The following is a 26,364-nucleotide window of genomic DNA, read 5'->3' as shown; positions in this document are numbered from 1 at the left end:
ACCTTCGTCCGCATTAACAATGAAATTGAGGATTTTTCTTTGAACAACCGTCCAATAGTCACCGTAAAAGCATTCAATACAGGTTCGCCGAAATCACACGCGCGCGCCAGTAAACAACTCCATCCGTGTGACATTGCCCGCAGGCTTCGGGGAATTGCCCGCCGTTTTTCAAGTGCAAACTAAAGCAATCTAACAGCGGCGCCAGCAAACGAATGTAAAATAGCAACCACCCTTCTTCTCCCCTCATTCCCTATTTCCCCCCCCACCCCGTCCCTACGTTTCGTGGGGTCGGCGCCCGTGGCACTGCCAGGTCGCTTCGAGCGATGGGAGCGCGGTAATTAAAAGGACATCCTGGAAAGTGGCCCTCCTCCAGCCGCACCCTGGCGCGCGCAAGACGGAGTTCCCAAGCCGGACACGGGGAAAACACAAGATGCCCCCTTGTAGTCCGTTTATAAACTCCCCCCCCCCACTCCCTCCGTGTGAAAACGTTGAATGCTGAGCCATGCTAAGTAATCTGGAAGAGAAGAGAGAAAAGTATTGAAGGAAGTTTATAAATCTAGTGCAGAGTTCATGTCCGGCCAGGGGTATTGTTTTGTGGGTGGTGGAGGAGGTGGGGGTGCGGGAAACCACAGCCTGTTGGTCTGCATGTCCGTGTGTGAACGCTACGTCTTGCCAGTGCTACCGAGAGCAGTGGAAAATCAGGAAGCAGCAGAATTGCCAAATCATCGTCATTATTTGCAGCCACGATCAATCCACTGCTGAGTTAAGGCTTACCAAAACTGTGGCATAACGACAATCCCACGTGTGTGTGTGGCTCGCTACGACGCCACGTGCCGAATGTCAGATTTTCATGACATTACAAGTTTTTGTGGGTCCCTTTGATCTTTTTTTTCTCTCGTCGATATGCCTTTGTTGTTACTTCCCACTGCACCGTACCGGCTCACGTGCGATCGGCTGTAATTTGACCGCACGTGCAGGCAAAGCGCTCGTGTTGTTTTGCCACCCACGTGTGTGAAAACTCCGGTGCTTATAACGGCCGCTGCTCCAGGCATAATAATAATCCATCCATTCTCAATTTACAAAAAGATAAAAGCTTCCCCGCATTGTGGCAGACATGAAGTTTGTTATGACCATATAAACTACATAAACGATTTCAATTTGCCCAGGTAAGGCCTACTGAATTATATAGGTCTTTTTCAGAAGCGACCTGGCCCACAAATGATAGCTGAACAAAGTAGTTTATCATGTGGAAATGTATAGCAGCCAAATACTCTAAACACGTGTTTCTAAATGTGAAGGGAAAAACTGGAGGACCCGGAGAAAAATCCACGCGACCATGGGGAGAGGGACATGCAAACTCCAAATACACAGGTCTCAGAGCCGGGATCGAACCCACGACCTCATACATATCTGGCGAGGTAGTTAACATCTCGCCACCATGGCGAGATTTTAACTCACGCTGATGCTTGCCAAAGCTTGGGATCGAACTCGGGTTGCCTGGCTCGTGGCACAGTTACGTTAACCACTGTACCACCGCTCACCCATCACCGTGGTAGGAACAGTGATTTTGTTGATGGGAGCCTCGCTGTCTGCACGGAGAATGCGCCGTGGTGCGGTTGAAGGGGCTGTCGACATTCAGCCGCTGCCGTATTTGCTCAACCCTTACCGGGAGGTGAGTGGGAAGGGCTAGGTGTGAGCAGACAGTGAAAGAGTCTCATCGTGGATATCTCGCTCCCGAGATAATGAAACATCGATCTCGGCGCGCCAGCGCAAGGACCCTGTCGCAGACAGACGCTCGGGATCCAAGCCGCTGCCGCCACCTCGTTTCAGAAACAACGGGTCAAAACGCGGGCCGCCCCCCCCTCTCTCTATCTCTCTCTATTCCCTTTTAAATCCATTCCCATTATTACACGGCGTTCTGCAAATTCCAAAAATGCAATGCTAAATGTCGTCGAGCGCGTCACGTTAACGCTTAAGCTGAAGGCGATGCAAAGCGTTGATGTTCAGCAGCCACTCGACTCGGTAAATGTTACAAACAACTTTTTTTTTACCAGGTAAGGTCAACTGAGCTATATCACTCTTTTCTGAAGCGACATGGCCACAAATGAATGCTAAACAAAGTGGCTTATCACGTGGAAATTTACGACAGCTAAATACTCTAAAAGCATGTTTATAAATGTGGAGGGAAAAATCCGAGGACCCGGATAAAAATCCACACGCTATAGGGAGATAGACATGCAACACGCAAACTCCAAATACATCGGTGTCAGGGTCGGGATCGAACCCACGACCTGCTGTATACCAGGGGAGGTAGCTAACATCTCGCTCTAATCGTCACCTACAACTTACCTGGTTAAATAATCAATAGTTTAAACAATAGTCAATAGTAGGTGGTGGGAACGTTTAATTAATCTTTTAATTCCACAATCAACATGAAATTGTGTCAGGATTGTTGCCTTGATCTTTTACCCGCAAGTATTTCTGGAAAAAGTCTTACTCGTAAAGACCTGCTCAGCGGTCGTGATAACTCGAGTTGCTAAGAAAACCACGGCAACGCTACAAACTGCCGAGTTGTCATGGTCAAGCAACCCCCTGACTGGCACAACAAGAATAATAATGAAATTCCTACAGCACCGTAACATGGCAATCCATTGCATGAGAGAGGCCTTAAACCAGCAGTGGATTAACTCAGGGCTGAATTTAAATGTTATATTTTCAGTAGAGTAATACCCGAGTTTATGTCGGGGATATGATCCTGAAACGTGCGACGACGAATATCGAAACGATGTCAACGTGGCTACATTTGCCAGTACAAAAATACACTAATAGGGTTTTTCCCCTTTTTTCTGGCAACAAAACGACACCTTTTGCAAGGAATCATGCTTACATTAACCACAATACCTGCAGTCAAATGCAAACAAAAAACAATACTCTCTTTGCATTTGACTGCAGGTATTGTGGTTAATGTAAGCATGATTCCTTGCAAAAGGTGTCAGTTTTGTTGCCAGAAAAAAGGGGAAAAACCCTATTAGACGTCAAAGTGATTCACAGGGTAGTAGGTGGAGGAGGCGACGGATCCGAGAGAGGACGGACGACGCTGTCAGTGACGTAAGTGTGGGTTGAGGTGACGCAAATCAGTTAGCGGTGTTAATAAAGTGACGGCGTAAATCGGGATAGTTCTGTACATACATTCATAAACGTGGGTTTATAAAATCATAACTCTTCTTTCTTTTTTATCATAACCAAGGACGTTGGCAGGTTTTGATAAATGCGCGTGAGGCACAATGCAGAGCTGCTGGCCGCTTAGATCAAAAGACATGGGAGGTTCAATTCATATGTCGTCTGCACGCCCACTAACCCTGGGGAACAAACTGCAAAAAATGCCCCTTTCTCCACGTTGGAGGCCACGTGAACTGCATTTCAAATAAGCAATCGATAGAGCCACTTACAAGCAGGTAACCCAAATTAGACAATATCGCTTTCCAAAAGGGAATCTTGGCGTCAAAGCAGGATAACAGTAATTGTGATCACAGTCACAATGTATTTACTTTAACATGGACGGTGAAAAGCATTTAAAAAATCATGCAAGTGAATTGCTCCCACCAAAATTTTACTCGTGACAAAAAGGAAGAATAAAAACGATCTTGTCGTTTGAATAACAGCAAAAACCCAACGCATTCGTCAATGACACTGCCTTAAAAAAATGTCTATACAAAAGATCACGTTTCAGGCAGTGGCCCTCCTTCACAAGTTGTATTATCCTATGAACAGATCGTTCCACGCCAGTATGGGCCGGCGCAAAAAACAACACGAAAATAATCTCTAAAATAGAAGATGCTTTTTTCCCCCCCTAAAGGCGCGCTCCATGTATTTATATATATATTTTTTACTTCTTCTTGGTTCTTTCGGTAAAGTCACGTAGAAGGGAAGTAATAAAATAATAATAAAACATAATAAAATAATTCTCACGACGTTTCGGCCACAACGCAAGCAGCCGTCCTCACCTTGCGTTGTGGCCGAAACGTCGTGAGAATTATTTTATTATGTTTTATTTTTATAATTGTATTACTTCCCTTCTACGTGACTTTACCGAAAGAACCAAGAAGATGAATCCCTGCAGTCACGAAAGCTTTAAATCGAATTTTTTTAACTTCTTAAACCGAGCGGCATTCGGACTGAAACACTCGCATCACGCGTTCGAGCAAAGGGCCACGAGTGAAGCTGGAACTTCTGCATTCAGGGCCCGTGCGAGTTAGAGAACAAGTGGCTTTGCTCTACCCAACAGATATGTCACCTTCTTGGTTCTTTCGGTAAAGTCACGTAGAAGGGAAATAATAAAATATTAAAAATGAAGCTAATAAAAAAATTAATGTTTTATTTTTATTATTTTATTATTTCCCTTCTACGTGACTTTACCGAAAGAACCAAGAAGATGAATCCCTGCAGTCACGAAAGCTTTAAATCGAGATATGTCACCGCGAAATGAATGAGAGCTTCAATCTTGACTTAAAGTTTTCGTGACTGCAGGAATTCATATTCTTTGGGTTTTTCGGTAAAGTCACGTAGATAGAAAAAAAACTATTTAGACAAGACTCTCTTGAAATCACACTTAACATTGACAGAAAAACATGTCTACATCTGATTGGGAACATGTAGACAACATGACAGCCTCTTCAGCCGCCTCAATGTCAGCTAAATGAAAAGATAACTTGATTTTCAAGTTCAATCTCCTTTCCTAGAAGAAGCCAGATCCACACGTTAAAAAGTTAAACGTTGACAAGATTGTTATTAATCAGAGTAACAGTTCAATTTCCGACAGCCTAAAATCGGTTCTAGCTAAAGGGTTGAATTTCACAGTCACCCCTAAACACATCCTAGTTGATCATATCATTGTCCAGGTCGACGTAGCCCTTAAGGGTCTGGGACACATTCCTGCAGACGTAGCAAGATCGGAAATCGCTGCAATCCTCAAAAACGCTAAGACACCTATTAGCAACATCAGTAATGATGAGTGCTTTGAGCTTTTTCAATTAAAAAAGAGAGATGACATAGTCATCCTCTCAGCCGAAAAGTGCAATGCCACCAACCGCCTCGTTACGAAAACCAACAATATCATCACCGATTCGACATCTTTAATCGAACCAACCAAGCGGTGTTCCTTAAAACCCTCAACTGCTAGACCACCCAGATTGTATGGCTTACCAAAAATCCATAAAGAGGGTACACCCCTTAGTCCTATCGTCTCCACCATTGACTCACCCACCTACAAACTGGCCCGATTTCTGTCTGAGACCTGACAACCATTCACTTGTAAGACCACCTCAGCTTTACTCAACTCAGCTCACTTGGCATCGTTAATTAAGGACATCTCACTATCTCCAGGTGATTTGTTCGTTAATTTCTATGTGGTCTCTTTTTTTTTTAAGTTCCTGTGCCTGACACCATTGCAATCATTGAAGATTTGGTCCAAGAAGGACTGAATGCTGATGTACCAGCCCTGGTGAGACACTGCCTCACCAACACTTACTTCACCTGGAATGGAACATTCTACAAACAAGTTGAAGGTACCACAATGGGTTCTCCCTTATCTCCAGTTGTAGCCAATGTTTTCATAGAAAATTTGAGACAGATGCCATCCAGGCATCCACTCTACGTCCATCCTTGTGGAAGAGGTACGTAGATGACACGTTCGTCATCTGGCCACATGGCCTACCAGCTCTAAACCAATTCCTCAACCACAACAATTCCATACACCCAGCCATCAAATTCACCATGGAGGTGGAAAAGGATGGCAAGTTACCATTCTTGGATGTTTTAATCGAAAAGAGACCAGATGGCTCAATGGGACACTCTGTCTACAGGAAAGCCACCCACACGGATGCCTACCTAAAACCTGACTCCCACCACCATCCATCCCAGAAGAATTCCCTCATCAAAACTCTACACCACAGAGCTCAATGTATTTCCGACCATCACCACCTAGCCAGTGAGCCCTCAAGATGAATGGATATTCAGACAACACAATCCGTGAAGCTATCACCCCAACCGTTGGGAAGGAACCATCTGAGAACCCAATCAAAACCATCACCTTGCCATACATAGCAGGGGTCACCAAAATTATTTACAAAATCATGAGCAAGATCCAGGTTCGATTTAACACAGTACATAAAATCCGTAATTTGATCCCACCTGGGAAGGATGTAATTCCTGACATGCAATTCCCTGGCGTCTACAAACTAAGCTGTGTCTGCAGCAGTAGTTACATTGGGGAAACTAAGCGACATGTCTCGGACCGTATTCGTGAACATAAGGCAGATCTGAAACACGGTAGGACCAATACCTCAGCCGTGGCTGATCATTGTTTTAACGCTGTGGGCACACACGAAATGTATTTGTCCAAGACGAAGGTACTCTGCAAACCCACTGGCTATCAACAAATATTCGTTCATGAAGCCATCCAGATATATAGACACAGACACACTTTCAACCGAGAAGATGGGTATAAACTGAGCAATCATTGGTAGGACGTTATTAATCATTGCAAACCTTTAAAACAGCAGCTTTCCCCCTCTTTTATCTCCTGATGACGATTGCTTGTGTTGCGATCGAAACGTCGTGATATTTTTATTATTTTTTTATTCACTTTATTTTCATTTATAAATACATTTTTTATTTTATTGTTATTATTTTTTCTATCTACGTGACTTGACCGAAAGACCCAAAGAATATGAATGAGAGCTTCCCATGAAGCACTCCCCTAAATGGTTTTTGCATAAAGGACACCACAGGCTAGCTCCACAAACAAACGTACGGCAACTCGGGGTGCATTTTAAGAATAAAATGAGAATGGAAATTGCTTCGAGACCCCTTGTCAAAAACAAGACAAATTTACATCACACCGTGGCACCTACCATATCAATCAGCTGAGACAATCTATTGCTGCAGACATATATTTGGCTTGTACGGCTCGGTTTTGCAAAACAAAATTTAATTACAGTTTAAGGGCGCACATTTACAGACCACGAGCTGCAATGAATGACAGAAGTCAGTTGGTGGACATGAAACGTGACTTCTAACGCAGCTGTCAGGAGCAGTAGCAGCAGTGATGAGCAGCGCTGACATTACCACTCACGCATCAATTTGCACCGTTTGCGCAGCCAACCTGAAATTAATAATTTGCATTTTTTTCTCCGTGCGTTTTGCTCCAAAGCTGCCAACAGTGATGCATGCAAATGCGTGCATGCGTCTGTTTGAAATGTGTGCGTGTGTGCATGTGAATGAACGCGCACGAGGACTTACAGGTTCGTACAAGCGTGTTACACAGGCATTCTCTTTGGCAATTTCGGTAAAGTCACGCAGGTGCGGGCTCGGTCGTTCGCGTGGAAATTCTCGTTCGTGTGCGAATGCCCGTTCGGTGCATTTGGCGCGCACGCTTAGTGTTCGCGTGCGTGCGTGAGGGCGCACACGGGCACGCGATGCGCTCACGCGCCTGGCGCTCGCTCGCGAAGACACGTGACCCCCCCTGCGCGCCCGGTACCTTCTGCAGGAAGATGACGAGGCGCGGGATCATGGCGGTGCGCGCCTCCTCCAGCATGAAGAGTGACCGCGGCGTGCGGATGAAGATCTTGGTGCGCCCGTAGGCCACGTCCTTCTGCATGCCGTGCTGCTCCACGATCTTCTCCGCCGCGTCGCGGTCCGACGGCAGCATGTGGTTGGGCCAGGTGAAGGCGCACGTCATCTTGTACCTCCGAATCAGAATCAGCGTGTTTGTTTATACTGGAGAAATCCGATGAGCTATAAAGCTCTTTCTCACGGAATGGCCAGTCGGGGCGGGTAAGAACGTTACAACAACAAACAATACAACAACACGATTGTACAAGAAAGCTATTAACTTATTTTTCAGAAGCAACCTGGCCACAATTGATAGCTCAACAGAGTGGCCTTATCAATTGATCCTTACGGCATCACCCCGGGGTACCAAGTAATACAAAATGGGCCGAGGCAATTAAATATTTTATTTCTGGTACACTATTTTTTTTCCAGGGGTGTTACTTAACTCCGCGACTGGGGTACCAATCAATCCGAAATCAGTGCTACTCCGCAATGTCGAAACGCAGCGAGGACGATTGCGCTGACATCCTGAACGCTCGTATGCACGGTAGTGCATCGTGTACAGCTCGTCGAGATGAGTCGATTGCCGCATCGCCGACCATCAACAGACTAAAGATGACTGCATCGCGGAGATTATGCGAGAGCCGGGGTACTATGGTACCCCGGGATACCATAGCCATAAGGTTCATTTGGACATTCATAGCAGGCCCAGCGCCCTGCCCTGACCCGCCCTGCCTCGTGGTAACTGTTCGCGCACCTAGCACGTGGCATTCGCTGCACTACCACAGCGCGGGGTCGCCTCACGTCCCGCCGACGGTCTGTCGTGTGGCGGTCGTTTCACGGTCGGAGCCGACGGTGCTCGGCGGCTTTGCGCCTCCGATTCGCACGGCTGGCATCATACATTTTCAAATTTGCCGATTCAAAGTTCAAAAGTTCAAAGTTCATTTATTAGGTATAGCCCTGTGAGCCATTCGGCTCTTGAATCGGGCGCAACCGCAACAAACAAAAAACAAAAACATGAACGAGAAAACATCTTAAAGTGACTGTGTGCAAACAGAAAATCCAAGAAAAGACAGCAAAATATTGCTGAAAAATCACCGTACACCAACCCTGTGCAAATATCCCAGTGGGATGCAAGTCAAACAACAACAACCACAAGACAACTTAGATTAAGGCCATCAGTCTAACTCTGTACTACAACAAACAAACATGGCCAAAGCAAAACACTTTTCGAAAATTTCAGGACCGTGACGCAGGAACACACGTGGCCTACTCTTTTAGAAAACGCGTCAGGGCTCCCCTACTCCTACTCCCCACTCACTCTATCCCCTTAATATCTTCCTCCCTCATCCTCCGTCTTCGCCACAAAAACATGGTGCGGACACCACACTGGCGGTCCCCACTGGGATGGGGCAGCGAGCCCAAACCACTCCCTCCTCTAAACCCAGGAGCACAGAGTTGGGGACTTTATGTCCACGGAGTTTCTGTACCCCTACACCCCCAACCCCTGCGTCCCGGTCCATGCTTTGTATCGGGCTCTTTTTGAAATACAATAACATGGGGAAAATATGTATTTATTTATACAAATGTCGGCGCAGGATCTGTAACCTCTACTGTAAAGCAGAAGCCGCATATGACCCGAAAGTATAATTTTCGAACCACGCATTTTATGTTTAATAACAATAAAACTAAAAACGTATACAGTTGGAGTCATTCTCTCAATATAAAGAACTGCTAAAAGACGGCCTCCCCATATCTGTGAATGTGACCGCTGACTCAGGGTCTCTCTTCGCCATCTCTCTTGCATCTCATAAATAATGATCATCATGATCTGCATTTATACAGATCATGATAAATATTCTGAGATGCTTGCAGGCTAATTTGTATTTTGAACTCTTCTTCCAAAAGTGCCTCTGTATAGGAATGTTCAGAGATGACTGGACGTCTGTGAAAAAGAGCTTCATAGCTCATCGGATTCCTCCACTCTAAATAAACATTCTGATTGTGAGATATTTCTAATCTTTATCTCGAGTCTACAGCTCTCTCATCTCACGATCTCTTTATGTCTCGGTGAGCCTCATCTCTCTCGGTGAGCCATATCTCTCTCAGTGAGCCATATCTCTCTCGGTGTAGCCAAATCTCTTGGTGAGCCTCATCTCTCTTGGTGAGCCTCATCTCTCTCGGTGAGCCATATCTCCCTCGGTGGAGCCAAATCTCTTGGTGAGCCAGCTGAAGAAGGTTTCCTCAATGAGCACACACTCTGAGCCGCGCTCAAGCGCCAGGTCCCACCTCTGCACGAAGCGTGGGTAGAGCTGCCGGTTGGCGAAGCCGGCGCGCCTCACCCTCACGTTCTCCAGCAGGCCCAGGTAGCCCACCTGTGCGCCACGACGATCACGAGCAGAGGGAGTGGAGGGCGTGGAGGGAGGGAGGGGAGTGGAGGGAGTGGAGGGAGGGGAGTGAGGGAGGGGAGTGAGGGAGTGGAGGGAGGGGAGTGGAGGGAGGGGAGTGAGGGAGTGGAGGGAGGGGAGTGGAGGGAGGGGAGTGAGGGAGTGGAGGGAGGGGAGTGAGGGAGTGGAGGGAGGGGAGTGGAGGGAGGGGAGTGAGGGAGTGGAGGGAGGGGAGTGGAGGGAGGGGAGTGAGGGAGTGGAGGGAGGGGAGTGGAGGGAGGGGAGTGAGGGAGGGGGGTGAGGGAGGGGAGGGAGGGAGTGGAGGGAGTGGAGGGATGGGGGTGAGGGAGGGGAGTGAGGGAGGGAGGGAGTGGAGGGAGGGGAGTGAGGGAGGGGAGGTGAGGGAGGGAGGGGAGTGGAGGGAGGGAGAAAGGGAGGGAGGGAGTGGAGGGAGGAAGGAAGGGAGGGAGGGGAGGGAGGGGAATGAGGGAGGGGAGGGAAGGGAGGGGTGCCCTTTATCCACAATTCCACGCTGCTGGGACTAGGGCCCTCTGCTGCATGGGTTAGCACAGGGTGACTGCGCGACTCGCCAGATGCCGGTGGTGACGCCTGTGTGCCCTACGACTCCTGTGCTGCCTTTCTATGTGGTGTGTGTACCTTCAGGGGTTTCTTCACACAGCTAAACAAACACACACATGCAATTTAACTGGTATTGGGCAAATATCACAATGCTGAAAGATTACCTGAATTACTCAAGTTGTAATTACACATATAGCAACATCAACCCCCAGCTGGGCAATACCTGGCAAGACCTCTACTAAATAATAGTTTAGAGACCCAGCGAGTCTCTCCTCGGTAAACATGCAAAATCATGAGTAATAATGAACAACGTTCGCGCAGTCGGATGCATCGCTGCTACCGGGGCCGACCTCACCTGGTGCTTGCACCGCTCCTGGTTGAACTGAACCGGGGACTTGATTTCATTGGGCTTCACGCAGCGCACGTAGTACGGCTCCTAAATGCACGCAGGGGAATTGGGCGAGAGGTAACAAAAAAAAAATCACAATTTTAATTGTCGGTGATGACGACGAACGCCCCCGATGCAATTTTTCTTTTGCGAATTCGTACCGACGTGGCCGTAACACCGTGACGTCAATTGGAAATGTAAATGAGAATCGTGGTGAAATGCTTCTGGAGGCCCGTGGACTAAATTGTAGGATTGGTGGGTGGATTGGGTAGTAGATGGATGAATGAGTGGGTGGATGGATGGTTGGGTGGAAAGATGGATGGATTGGTGGGTGGGTCGGTGGATAAATGAATTAAAAATATGGGTGGATGGATGGATGAACAAATGGACGGATGAAGATATGGGTGGATGAGTGGGTCAGTAGGCAAGTAGGTGGGTCAGTGGCTTGGTGGGTCAGTGTGTTGGTGTACGAGTGGATAGATGGGATGGTGGGTGGGAGGATTGATGATGGAAAACGTGAGCGAAAGGGAAGGAGTCAGGGAAGGAGGCATTGCGGGGTGACATAGGCAGCGAGGCAGCTGGGTGTGTGAGTAATGGGATGGATGAGGGAATGTTTGCCAGGGTTTAAACCTAATTATCTCCGATGATTGGTTTATCCAGCTCACGGACAATATTCGACAACTGCATTTCGGAGCTGTGCTTGGGGGCCCTAATGAGTTTATGGATTTCTCAAGTGAAGCGATCGTCAAAATCATTATGGAATTCCATCAGTGAAGCATTTTAAAACGAAAAGCACGATGCTTGACGCACACCGCTGTGGGCAAAATATATAAAATAAAATGAAACCCTTCATATCCTCTAGCACAGAAAGGGGCACACGCAAACGAGATCGTTCGGGGAAAGGTCGAAGAATCTTCATGAGCGATTCGCTAGTTAAGCAGCCCTCTCGTATTGCTCTGCCGCACGAGCAAGACAAACGTTTCAGCCGAGTGAGCTCCATTTCACGGCCCGCCACACGTCGGGCAAATGAACTCCCCCCCCCAACCTCCCCTCCCTGCCGCCATCAGTCCACCCCCAAGCGCCGTTAAATTATGCATCCTGATCGCGCCGCTGCCGCTCGAAGATCACGACGGCAGGCCACAGATGCCTGCATCCAGCTGGTTACGGGCGGCAGCACGGCAGCATGGCAGCGCGCACAGAACCCCGCGGCTGCCCCGGCGAGGCTGCCCGGCGCAGGCAATCCGGCGTGAATGTGTGCGCACACGCGAGCGCGGCTTGACGCTCGGCTGCTTTCATTTGGATGCCAAACAAAATCATTCTCCGCAAACGGGGTCATCGCGAACCTTTTAAATTACTCAACGGCAAAAATACGAACGAGTTTACCGGTTAAGCCATGCGGTTTATCAAGCCTCGCGACGAGCCGCCTATCATCATCATCATCATCGCTGGACGGTCAATAAAATAAGCAACACTTTGGTGAAACGCAGTTGGCATTGGTTGTAAGATGGGATTGCTTTACCCTGCCATGGGAATGTGGAATTTCAATCTCTGGAGATGAGTGCTGCCCCATTGCTCATTTAAAGAGGGAGACATTTTGACTCACAAACGTATGTTGAGACAAATGACCCTAAATCAATGAAATAAGCAAAACAGTCCTCCGTTGTCCGATACTTATAATTTACTGTTGGTGATTTCCTTCCCTTGCTGCATCGCCAAAGTGACACTGAACGCATTTGGTAGCTAAACAGAGAGTGGGGGAAAATCAGGGCTGCGTGTAATTTATCTTGGCTCATTTTATCGGAAAGTTAAATCCACTTAATATCGGGCCCTTATCCGGGTCATCAATGACGCGAGCGGTCACCAGCGAAAGCCCTCACTTGACCTCGCTTGGGCATTGCGATGGCAGGTAAGTGGACAATATTGCTCACGTGGGTAACATTCCTTATAGGTGCACACATTGCCATTACAATGTTACGTTCCTAGAAGAAAGTACTTGGTTGTGAAATTAAATATATTTTGAACGGAGGGATGAACAAAATCCTGTGTGCCTCATGCAGCGTCACTTATTCCACCACAATCCACGTAGGGCAACGGCCGATGGCTAAAGTAACATCTACACACAATAGTTAATTTATTTAACTTATTTATCTATCGAGGAGAGCCACATCGAGTAGTCAGGAGAGTTCAGCTACGTTGGGTTTTAATTTTAAGATGCGCTCAGCCAATTGACGACGACGAGTGTCTATTACACACACACATGCGGCGAAGAGGAAACCCGGAGCACCCGGAGAAAACCCATGCCACGCGCAAGGGGGCAACGCTCTATCCCCATTCAGATGGCGATTAACCAACTTGCTGCACTGCCTTCTGTAAGCAACGTGACTGAGGCGGCGGCGTGGGGGGGGGGGTGGCGAGGGAGACGCTGCGGTGAAATACGTCGACAGCGGCGTTTCATCGCACCGGAAGCTTTTTCAAATCAAAGTTTACGCACTGCGCACGCAGCCGCAACCCCCCCGCCTGCCCCCACCTCCGCCGTTCCTGCCAAACGCTTCGCTAAATAATAAATCTGAGCAGCGGATGTCTCTGTCCCCGCTGCCCCGCTAGCTCAGAACCGATGACCACAGCAACTTCCTGCTACATCCTCGGGGGTCAATTCGGCGTGTGTGTGATAAGCCACTTCGTCGAGATACATCCTTCGTGATAGCGAGGTCCCTTTCTGAAGCGAATAGCTCTTTTTCAGAATAACTGGAAATAAGAAAGAAAAAAATAGTTTAGTTTTATTTGCATATATTTTTAAGTGATTGTTTTAATCTTTCCTATACTCTGCACTCCTCTGGTGCGTTTTTTTTACTGTTTATTGTTGTCATGTTCTCACCTGCCCCTACTGGGCATCTGTGAAAAGAGCTGTACAGTTAATTGTATTCCTCCAGCATGAATAAAGATTCTGATTCCGGTTCTGAGTGGGAGCGACGTCAATTGACAAACATTACCAAACCACTCCAAATATACAACCACATCCCTTGGTATATGATACAGGCATGGACTCGATTCGTGGTGGCCGATGTGTTCACCACGACGTTCAAGAATTGATTATTGGTACACAAATTAGGACCTAAATTGCCTGCGGTGAAGGGTGGGAGGGGGCGTGGTGGTGATGCCAGAGTGAGAATGACAGTTTCAGGCGCTCGCCTTTCTTCAAGACTGGACACAGAGAGAGCGAGAGAGCACACACAGAAAACCGAGACTAATAGTAGAGTTATATTCTTGGTTCTTTCGGTAAAGTCACGTAGAAGGGAAATAATAAAATAATAAAAATAATAAACAATTAAATTATCACGACGTTTGTACTGCAAACGCAAGCAATCATCATCAAGTGTGAAATCCACAGCAAGAAAGGTTGAAAAAAGTGGCGTTTTTTTTTTTTATCCCTGCAGTCACGAAAGCTTTAAGTCAAAATAGTAGAATTGTTCTACTGCAGCCTATATTCACGACGATGACGATCTATTATATTTATCAGTCTGTCTGTACACTGGTACACAGCCAGGCTGGAGAATACAGTCGTGTCACAGGTGGCTTTAAATTCTAATTAAACAGCTGCTGCTGCTGCCGAACCCAAACAGAAGCAGAAGGCACAGCCTCGAGCATGAGAGGCATTGTATTTTTAAAACGCAATTTGTTTATATTTCCCCCCCCCCCTCCACCGTAGTTTATCCCGACCATGTCCTCGGCGTGACGCCGTGGGACGAAGAATGTACTATTCGGATCTCTCACAGAGCAGTGAACACTTTGCGTTAGAGAACGGCCCATGGAAGTGGACACCACAGAGCTACCTCCGAGGTCCCTACTGGAAATCTGTGAAAGAGAGCTTGAGAGCTCATCGGATTCCTCCAGCATGAATATTATGATTCTGACTCCACGTAGGAGATGGCAGTAATTTCCCCGCCCATAATGCCACTTACAGTGATGTCCCGTCACGTGACATTCGAATGGAAACTTTATATTTTCAGAAATGGAATTTAGCCAAATTAAGTGCAGAGTCATATTTAAATGTTGACGAGGTTTTTTTGGTTTCTTCTTGAGAAGTCATCGTTGACCGGGCCGTGACCATCAACTCCACTTGAGAACTCGGCTTAATCAAGAGCAGCTGCTCGGATTCGAACCCGGAATCTCAGTGAGTGGGCAGCTCAGCACCCTGACCTCCTCTGCCCTGTGACCTCCGAGGCCACCCGGCCGTCTCCGACGTTAAAGGGGGTTTTAAGAACCCACGTGGGGATAGATCCCCTGATTATAGATGGCACAGGCTGGGTGCACCGCAGGGCTCTGCGTAGGGGAATAAAGCCTTGAGTGTCAGAGACAGATCCTTCTGCTTCTGTTGCCTCTCAGCAGCAGGTTTATATATATATAGATGACGACCTTGACTTAAAGCTTTCGTGACTGCAAGAATTCATATTCTTGGTTCTTTCGGTAAATTCACGTAGGTAGAAAAATAAAATAAAACAAAAAATAACATATCACGATAGGTTCAAATAAAATAACAAAAATAACAAAAAACTACGACATTTCGATCGCAACCCTTGGGCTACATCCATTTCAAACCTTTAAAACAGCCTGCATCAGCAGTCCCGCTCTTTTTTATCCTGATGGCGATTGCTTGTGTTGCGATCGAAACGTCGTAGTTTTTTGTTATTTTATTTGAACCTATCTACGTGACTTTACCGAAAGACCCAAGAATATATAGATGAAGAGTGAGGATCTTTTGATGCCATCTGAAGCCACTAGGTTTGCACTAAAAAGGTAAACGTACAGCCCTGCAATTACTTGCTCACTCCACCGCTCGTAGCAGGGGCAGCCTATAATGTATCTGTATAATGTCAGTATAATGTCATTCTATAAATGGCCCAGCCTGGTTATGGGCTCCACCAACCTTAAACTGACCTGCGACACACTCGCAATGGAGTGCCTTGCCTCTCTCGACCGCCCCGGGAATCGGTTTGTGATGGGTTCATGCCCTCGGTAGCGATGGGCACTGGGTTCCCTGGAACTGCCCTGGGTCTCGTTGGCCCGGTTTCTTGATCGCCCATGTGCTTGGCCTCGTCGTCAGTCCATGGCTTTACCATGGTGTCTCTCTTTATTTCACTCCTCACCACCACCCGTCCCCGCCGCGGCCCCCTCCCTGCATCCCCCGTCCCCATGTCACCTGCGTCTACCCTCACGTTATCCCTCCCTTGTGTAAAAGCACCTTGACATGCAGATGCATTTTTATTCTAAGATCATAACTGCCACCTTGTTGGATGGGGGATAGAGTGGGTGGAAGTGTGAGTGGGAAGGTGAGATGTGGAAAATTACATTGAGACTTGGAGGACTGTGGACAACGATAATGTCTCTCTCCGCTCTCTGTTCTCGGATTGTACCGGCGTGTTGTCTGGCGTGACAACTGTTTCACTCAAAACTAAATTAACTATTTTTTATTTTACCAGGTAAGGGAGCACTGAGCTATACAGCTCTTTTCCAGAAGCGACCTGCCCACAAATGATAGCTCAACGAAGTGGCTTATCGCCGTGTGGAAATTTATTGCAGCAAAATGCTCTAAACGCACATTACAAAAATTCGGAGAGAAAAACCGGAGGACCCAGAGAAAAATCCACGTGACCACAGGGAGAGAGAACACGCTAACTCTCAAAATATACAAGCGTCAGGGTCAGGATCGAACCCACAACCTCCTGCAGACCAGGCGAGGTAGTTATCATCTCGCCACCATGACGAGAATTACTTTATTGATGCTCCTGCTGTTGTTGAATAACATGATCAGTTGCATTGAAGTTCACTCTTTTCATAATTAATAATTGTATGATGCAAGAATATTTTAAACTCATAAACCATGCCCTCTTGGCAAACTTGCATGTCTTTACATAGGATACGGTTTAAATTAGATGCTATATGAAATTGAAATTGTATTTTCAGGCCAAGCGGTGTCGTCGTGGTGACGGCAGAGAGCTCTAGCTAAACCTGAGCACTGAATAATCATAGGTGACCTCACGAGAACAAGACCCAGATAAAATCCTTACTCATAAAAACGAGAGTAATTAACCGTGCACTTCCTGCTTTACCCAGCTTTAAATGGGACATTATTGGGTCATTTTTGTTCCCGATTACCATTCTATTTTTATGAAATTTAATTTACAACAGAGCGTTAAGGGGTAATACAATTAGCCTTTTCTCTCCTTTCACGAGGCTGCATTAGCTCACCGTGTGCAATTAATTAACAGCGTGCGACGGGAGCGTTAATGTGATTTAATTGGGTGGAACATTTTTTTGCTACTGCCGTTTTAGTTTTTTTGCTTTTGGCTTTGGGAGGCGCAGCGAGGCTGCATTCAGGGCAGAGGCCAAGAACCCCCGAGGCCTCAAACTCCTCGGCGGCTGCTGCTGCTGCCGCGTTGCCCCGAAACGAAGGTCAAGAGGTCATCGCGGCTCACGAAGATAATGCCATGGCACCTCACCTCACCGTCTTCTCTTTTTCCGTCGTCCACATCTCACAGCTGCTGCGGAGCCAACACTCCGGGCTTGCAAGATCTGCCCTCATGCGCTATCACCACCACATGGCTTCAGGTCTTCCTTTCGGTCGCCAAACCTCTGGGGTGCCCACTCCCAATGCCCCGTCTCAGTGATCCGCCCCTCCTGCACCCGGCACGTGTGGCTCACCCTTCATAACCTCCTTATCCTGATTGCCTCTCCGAATGACATCTACTTTCCTGCCCAGATTGTATTCAGGACATTCCAAGTTCCTCTTTTATCCAGATATGCATCCTCCACATCCTAAACTTAAACACAATCTACGTTTTATTTTACCAGGCACGGCCCGCTGAGCTACATAGCTCTTTTTCAGAAGCGACCTGGCCACAAATGATAGCTAGACTAAGTGGCTTATCATGCGGATATTTATAGCAGATAAATATTATAAACGCACGCTGATTATAAATATTGGAGGTAAAAACCGGAGGACCTGGAGAAAAATCCACGTGACCACGGGAAGAAATAACATGCAAACTCCAAAAAAACAAGCGTCAGGATCAGGATCGAACCCACGACCTCCTATATACCAGGCGAGGTAGTTAACATCTCGCCACCGCTGGGAGCTCCCAAACCCAAAAACACGTGGGAGCTACACGGTACAACCGCAAAAACCTACACAGGAACAGACTACCAACTCCGTCATACCCCACACGCATGAGACCTCCGCCCATTTTAAAATGGTTCAGAGCATACACACCCGATACTGACCACGGAGCCTCAAAAAACAATCACAATCATCCCAACTGCTGCTCCCCACAAATCGTCTGCGCATCCTGGAGCTGATAAGTGAGCTGAGCGATTGGCATCGTGGCTACGATTGTCTTTAAATTGCAACTGTGGGAACTACCCGAACTGCATTATCCTCTCAGAGTTTTTGGGAAGTGAAACTGTGGGATTTAGATTTGTTAAAATGTTTCTAATCCGGCTTTGTAAAGCGACACACTTCTAACGTGGTGACGGATCTAACGCCACCAACTCTCCAACACTGGCCTTAGATTAAGCCCCAAAGGCTTAGCGAGCATTACTGCCACTTGCAGGGATTCTTTTTGTCAAATTTTGCAGATTTTTCTAACACGCCGGGGACATTTATCAAGAAGACTGTGCTCTCAGAGTGAGGAGAAATGATGACTGATTGCTAGGATGATCTTACTCGCTGCCATCAAGGCGGGCAGATAACCTTTCTGAAAACAAAAGGAAGAGATACCGGCAGTAATTGCATCAAATAAGACATTATTTTAAACGGAAAATCTCGCAGGGATTAACTTGCAAAGATACGACATGTCAATTAATGTCATCGTCAGAAAAATTGCTTTCAACGGCTGTTCATTATAAATGTGAACCGACCAAAATTTTTACATAGCATCGAATTAAGGAAATACATTTTGGCCTTGATCCAGCAGGCTCGGAGTAAACATCTCCCGTCACTCACGGTACCTCTCATAAGGGTGGCGCATATGAAGGTCCGTGTTGTTGCTATGCTGTAGGTGATGATGTATGTGGCGGAATAAGAAAGCTCCTTTAAATCCTCCCAGTGCATCCTCACATCCACTCTGGCAGCTTACGGTAAAAATCACTCCGCGCACAGTCACCACACGGTCGTTAAAACGACGACCACTAAAAACCGCGAACCGTTTTCCAGCGTCGAGTGCCGGCGCTATCGAGGGCTATAGTCCCACTGGGATACCGCGGGGGAGATACCTCGCCTGGTATGCAGGAGGTCGTGGGTTCGATCCCGACCCTGATGCCTGTATATTTTGAGTTTGCGTGTCTCTCTCCCCGTGGTCGCGTGGATTTTTTCTACAGGTCCTACCGGGTTTTGCCAGCTATGGCTGCAGGGTTTTGGTAGTACATGTTGTTTATGCCATTTATTGTGAAAATTCCATCACGGTTCCTATGGATGCTTTTTCATTGCTTTCATAGCTTTATTTTGGTGATTTCGAAAAGTGTATTGGTTTAGCCATGTTTGTTTGTTGTAGTACAGTTAGACTGATGGCCTTAATCTAAGTTGTCTTGTGGTTGTTGTTGTTGTTGTTTGACTTGCATCCCACTGAGATTTTTGCACACAGCGTTGGTGTACGGTGTTTTTTCTGAAATATTTTGCTTTCTTTTCTTGGATTTTCTGTTTGCACTTAGTCACATATTCACTTTAAGATGTTTTTTGTTCATGTTTTTGTTTTTTGTTTGTTGCGGTTGCACCCAATTCAAGAGCCTAATGGCTCACAGGGCTATACCTAACAAATGAACTTGAAACTTGAAACCTCCACATTTAAAATCAACACGCGTTTAGAGCATTTGGCTGCTATGAATGTCCACGTGATAAGCCACTTCGTTGGGCTATCATCTGTGGTAGCCAGGTCGCTTCTAAAAAAGAGCTACACAACTCAGTTAGCCTTACCTGGTAAAAAAATAAAAAAAGGAGTAAATAGTAGTTGTCCTCCACACCCAGCAGACATCTTAAGAAACGATGGGGCTATACTAACTGTGAGCTATCCAGTTTCAGTGCTGGGTGGACCACACCGGGGGGATCGAACTGGATGGACGACCTCTGGATCGTCCAGTGCGCCGCTGACCCGTTGCGTCACCACTGAGGCGGCTTCGTTTGCTTCTCAGGTTAAAAATCTGAACGAGCCATGTCCATTGCCCTCTCGACGTGCTGCAAAACCCAGTTACAACCGGCATTTTGAACGTTTTACTTTTCACGCAGTTGCAGGCAACGCAAACAAAGCGGATGTAATCACCGCGATGGTCACCAGTCCAATGCAACGAGCGAAACCTCCCGTCAGAGGTCGCAATCGGGTACCTGATACCCGTACCCTACCCGATACCCGGCTACCCGTACCCAGCCGGGTACGGGTACGGGTAGGCCGTGAGTCACTGGTGAGTAACCGTTTGTCACTCATTTCCCAACGTCTTGTCTCTTCTCACAATTCAAGCTCCTAGAATCAACCCACCCGCGCCTGCAACATGGCTTCATCCCAGAGGTCGCAATCGGATACCTGATACCCGTACCCTACCCGATACCCGGCCGGGTACGGGTAGCCGGGTATCGGGTAGGGTACGGGTACCCATTTGCGACCCTGGTGCGGCCGGGTACGGGTACGGGTAAGGAATCAAAACCCGTTTGTGACCTCTGCCTCCCGTGCAACATGTACGCCTGGTCCACCGCTATTACGCGCCGCGTTACCTCCAATGAATGCTAATACATCCCGGGAGTGGTAACGCACACAGCAGCAACCCAGAGCTTATCAGACAAGCGTTGGTGGATCATGCGGATTTGCGAACCCTGAGGTGGATAGAATATTAAGTTAATATATGAACTTGCATACCTAATCTCTTTTACGTCTTTATTTTTAGTGATTTGCCTTCCTTTCCCATACTTTACAGTCTGATAGTTTTTTTTTATTATTGTAACTTTTTGACCCGTCCCGAGTGGACATCTGTGAGAAAGAGCGTCGTACCTCATCGGATTTCTCCGGGATAAATAAGGATGCCGATTAGAATATGGCGGTGAAGCAAATTGGCTTGTGAGGCCACTCTAAGCGGGATTCACGAACCCTATCATCTGCCCTTCTGCCACACCCTTTGAGCATTATCCCCTCACGTCTACGGATTTTCCCCGAGGCGCTCGGGGTTTCCTCCCACAAACAAAACGCTCATTAGCGGAACCGGGCCGACCGTCCCAGTGCAAGACCCTGCTGATGAAGAGTCTTGGGACTGAGTCAGGGCTTTCCCGGAAAAATGTAAATGTCACGGTAAATAATGAGCCACGTATGTCGCCAAAAAGTCAGCGGCACGCGAGACGCGGTGACGTCACCGCTCGCTTGCAGCAGATATAATAATAGCAATAATGATACTTCATTTGTTTTGTTGCTGGATAATCTCCATTCTCTAATGGGCACTCGCTGTACACATATACCGCACAGACATACGTGCAGAGAGCCACATTAAGGCTCAGTCAGAATATTTATTGACATCCTATAGTCACATGATACAAATATTTAGTTAGACTGTGCGAGGAATCCAATTAGCTATGGAAGCTCTTTTTCAGATGCCCCAGTATGGGCACGGGGTCAGCAAAGTTACAACAGCAAACAAGAGCAGTGCCCAAAGCTCAAAGGTGCCAGGCTAAGGCACTGTTGGCATTCTTCGGCGTTTAGTGTTAATGACTGATACTCGGAAGAAGTCCCGAGGCACAGTGGAGAGCAACCTCGGGCAATTCTCCAACACCTCTAACGAGCACAATAATCGCCGATCGCACTTAAGGAACGGCCATTTTAAATTTACTCCGCAAACAATGATCGGTATTGACCTGCATCAGAAGATCACATAGAATAGCCCACAGTGTGACTATGGCAAGGCCATAGCCATGGTATTAACATTGGGGGGGGGGGGGGGGGGGACAATCTTCCAGGGGGTCTGGGGTGCCCCCCCAGAAAAAAATATAAATTTGAAACTCATTTCCTGCCAAAATTCCTGCCTAAAATATTAAAACATTCACTCACACATGGGATGGACTTTTGTGTTTTACAATAATGTCTAATAGTGTATTGTATTACATTGCTGTTTTTTCTTTTTTTACTTTTTCTTGTTCCATTGTATGTAATGGCAGAGATTAGGGATTCATAAAGTACAACTATAACCACAATCATATAAACAGAAATCTATGCATTGTTATATGAAGACAAGTCCAGATTTTGTGGCCAAGGTTTAGCAAATTGTTTGTCTTATTAACATAGCATCACAATTATTATTTTTTAAAATATTTTTATAGCAATATATTGGGGGGGACATTTTGAGCATATTTGATTATAGGGGGGGATGTCCTCCCACCCCAATACATATTATAATTATGGCCTTGGACTGTGGTTACCAATCTCAAACTATAGAGAGTGGCACTGCCCGCTTCGATCACTCACTGGCAGCAATTCAGATGTTCGCCAGGCTACTCCTGAACATCTGTCCACTGGCTAACTCGCCAAACTCAACATGAACGTACGAACGTGTCCGACCAAATCCCCACCGTACGAAAACGAGGAGAAAGACCACTGTGCAGGGCAACACAGCAGCAACAAAACCCCCTAGCTCTGGGCTCGGCAAAAAACATAACAAGAAGAGCCATTTTTTTCAAATTCGGTAAAAAAACCTCTATATTTTAAGAGCCGCAATGCACTCTGTGGTGATTACGACACGGTGGTGGTCCTTCATAAATAACGCGACGAAGCAGTCCTTAGTGAGCCGCATTTCGGACTCCGGAGCCGTAGGTTGCCGACCCCCGACCTCGCTGCTCTAGGAGCCACTGAGGCGAGCCGGGCCCGGATGACGTTTGTCAGCCACGCAGTGCCCACCTTGCTGGCGAGCTTCTCCACCAGGGCGATCATGGAGTTCTTGAAGAGAGTGGCGGCGGTCAGCGGGCGCTTGGTCACCTCCGTGATGCTGAGCTTCCCCTCGGGCCACATCTCCTTCAGCACGTGGTTGGTGCTGCAGCGACACAGCAGTTCACCCACGCAGTTCACCCACGCCTCTCACCCACACGAACACCAAACACGCCACGCGGTCCCGTACACATTACGTGTAGTGTAGATAAGCAGACAGGACGGCTCCATAAATGTGTCAAATAATAAGAGGATTTTTAACGTAACACATAAGCCCCACGGCCTTCTGGGAGTGCATCATTTCAGCATTGCTGATTGATTTACTTGGATTGAACCAATTACTGCTGGAATTACGTACTCCGAGAAGGGCCGATGGGTTGTGTGGAATAACACTTATATTTTCACGTGGAGAGACAGATTCATAAAATGGACATTTTGTTACTTATGTTCTCCCAATGACACAAATGATTAAATTACATAGAGCGCTGTCAGATTACTGGTTAAATGCCTCCCCGCACTCCGCTGAATCATGGCACTTGTCCGTGTATTACTGGGAACGTCAATTCGGGTTTTCGGAGGGGGCCCTAAAAGCAGTGCAGGGATGTTAGCCATGGCCTCGGGTCGCCGGGTTCACAACGCCGTACGCAAACCACCGCAACCACCGCTCAACCCATGATACAGACAACCGGTCATCAAATCGTATCTGAGTTGGTAGATTCAGGAGAGTTGGTGAAGCACGCATGTATATCTGAAACTTCTAAACCCACTGCGCTGCAAGGTGGCCAGGAGATCAATGGTTTCTTGAATCCATCTGTGCGGAGTTTTGAGGGTTACTCCTCTTCGTATGTGTGGGGGGGGGGGGGGGGGTAAACTATGGGTACTCCGGATTTCTCAAATGTGCCCAGCACTCGTTAATGGGATGTTTTAAACTGCCCAATGCAGGAGGCTGCAGAAAATTAGTTTTTAGGCTACCTGAGGCTTTCCTGGTTAAATCCAGGGCATTTTTTTTTAAGATTACACAAATGCGCAGTGCCATGTGTGCAAGCAGTTTGGACGTTAAACATCAATGTGTATCATGAGATGGGGAATAAAACCCCCTTTAAGCTTCTCCGCATGATCGAGAAAAACATGGAGCAACTCAATTAAAACAATGTGAGCAAATCATAATCATGGCTATATTTATAGCGCCACCACAATTCATGGCAGGAGGTAATTTGCGTTCAAGTTTAACGAATGCTTTACCCGATTACGAGCCCTGCCAATGCTCGCCCTATAAAATGCGCAAACACCAGCCACCGTCTCTCACAATGCACGCAGGGCTCGCCTCCCTTCCCTCGCTCCCACACTTCGCCATTCCCCACAAACTCTTTCTCTCCTTCTCCTTTCAATCTTTAACTCGATTATTACGTAGCTGGTGCTCTTGTTTTTTCCCCCAAAACAACGCTGAGCTTCCTACCACCGCGTGGATTTTTTTTCGCGGTTGAGCGGCACAGCTCCCCGACGTGTTCTCGCGTCATGCTGCTCGACTCTCCCGCACGATGTCCGACGTTTCGGACATCGTGCGCTGGGAGCTTCTTCAGGAACGAGAACTGCAGAACATCTGTGATGTCACCCGCATGCGGCAGCGTCACGCAGTGTGCCTGCTGACGTCACACAGTGTGCCTGCTGACGTCACGCAGTGTGCCTGCTGACGTCACGCAGTGTGCCTGCTGACGTCACGCACCCCCCCCCCACCCTCCGCGTGGGCCGTGTATTAATCCAGTCTCGGGCGAAGCCGGGAAGTAGTAAAGCTAGTTTAATATAAATGAGTCTGTGTGTGTATGCATTTTAGTGGAGAGACCAAAAACAACTTGCAGTGGAGCTCTACAGTGCAGTAGCTAAGTCTGTTGGTACGAGGGCACACCAGTGCCCCCGAGCATCACGGTAATGCACGGCCGTGCATTAACGCGACGACGCCCGATTCATGAAGAACGCTCTTAACCCGGCCATCTGGGTTTGGTTCATTGTCACGGCTAACTTCAGTAGCTCCGGGGCTCCCAGCCCCTCCTCCATATAACCAATCCGCACTGACCGCCGTGGTAAAATATGGTTAAACAATCCCCACAAATGACACGGGCATACCAGTACTCGCCATGAATGAACCACACAATACCTTGCCGATCTCGTCAAGGTGCATGAATCACCACGGGAAGGGAACTCCGGTCATCATCGCAGCGGCTTCTAGCTAACCATCGGACAAAGACGATCGCCGCATCGCGTGCTTGCAGACGCGCTTCTGTGGCCACCTGGAACGCTCTTCCTTCCAATATGAGGAAGCACTTTTAAATCATCTGGACTGAAAACTCATTTCTTTATACAACTGGTTTTTGTCTTCAGTTTGTCGTCCTTAACCCCGCACCTCCGATTAGCACGCTTGGCTACGTACGGTGCTTAAGAAGTTCAACATACACAAACACTCACACGTACGGCACACGAAGGCCACCGTGGTGATTACACGAGAGGACCGCGAGCCGTACCCTCCCCCCCCCTCCCCCCCTTGCGGGCTGAGCTGCTCGGCCGCGTCGCGTATATCCGATGATGAAAAAGCCGCCTCTCGGTTTCCGCGGTAAAACGAGAGCGACCTCGGCTCGACAACGGAGTGGATGCCCAGCCGCCGTCTGTGGGAGCCCCTCCCCGGGAGCACGGAGACGGTCGACGGAAAGCGCCGCGCCTCCCCCCCATGCGCGCGCCGTTACCTGTTGTACATGAGGCGCTTGAAGTCCTGGAAGAGCGTGTCTTTGTTTTTGTCGATGAACCCATCCACGGAATACCTGTCGCAGAGAAGTGCAAGGACAAGTGTGACTGTCGCATATCCGCCCTGAGCCGATGAACCGCGCGCGCCCGCTGCGAGTGCTTGAGCGCGGTCTTTCCGTCACTTTCTAGCGGTGTTCACAAAATCCCACATTCACAATATCCGCCTGTGCCTCAATAACCCCAGCGAGTCGGATACATCCGGCGCTCTATAGTACGCAGACTCGTTTCTACGGCACGACGCAGCATGTATTTAGTCGTTTTCCCTTCAGCCGCTGACCTAGCGACAACCCTCCTCGTCGCAGAACTGTGTAAACCGGTGGTGGCAGGCGTGAAAATTGACATTTTACGAGCGCGTTGGAGACTTCGCAAGGGTGGCGTTGGTGAGTGCAGCCAGGCGGATGGAGAGAGACATTCGGAAAGCACGCGCCACTCAGCGAGAGATAGCGTCCCTGACACGGGGAAATCCTTGAGCGTGGAGCTGCATAGTGCTTTAATAACAGTGGGGGTGGGGGTGGAGGAGATAACGTGAGCACGAATGCGTCTTTGGATTTACCAAGTTATGCGTGGCAGGAGTGTAACGATGCGCTGATTCATTTATTACAATATCCCATCAGCCCAGTGGCCTTCTGGGAGCGCACCATTTCATACGGTGTCTCGTCAGCAG

At 47.9% G+C, this 26,364-nt stretch overlaps 1 protein-coding gene across 1 annotated transcript in view; it reads right to left on the bottom strand.

Annotated features, from left to right (window-relative positions):
- Window positions 1-26,364, bottom strand: part of MYO1D (myosin ID) — a 133,508-nt gene that overhangs the window by 42,284 nt on the left and 64,860 nt on the right. Inside the window, exons 13-17 of the mRNA XM_061555817.1 lie at window positions 25,643-25,717; window positions 22,881-23,013; window positions 10,933-11,013; window positions 9,901-9,986; window positions 7,538-7,745 (exon numbers count right to left, since the gene is read on the bottom strand). Coding sequence (XP_061411801.1) covers window positions 7,538-7,745; window positions 9,901-9,986; window positions 10,933-11,013; window positions 22,881-23,013; window positions 25,643-25,717 — 583 coding nt within the window. The remainder of the gene's footprint in view (window positions 1-7,537; window positions 7,746-9,900; window positions 9,987-10,932; window positions 11,014-22,880; window positions 23,014-25,642; window positions 25,718-26,364) is intronic.

This window comes from Lethenteron reissneri, chromosome 21 (assembly GCF_015708825.2).
Source record: "Lethenteron reissneri isolate LAM-NWPU_2019-01 chromosome 21, ASM1570882v1, whole genome shotgun sequence".
Classification (NCBI taxonomy): Eukaryota; Metazoa; Chordata; class Hyperoartia; order Petromyzontiformes; family Petromyzontidae; genus Lethenteron; species Lethenteron reissneri.
This window is presented reverse-complemented; position numbering and strand designations above follow the sequence as displayed.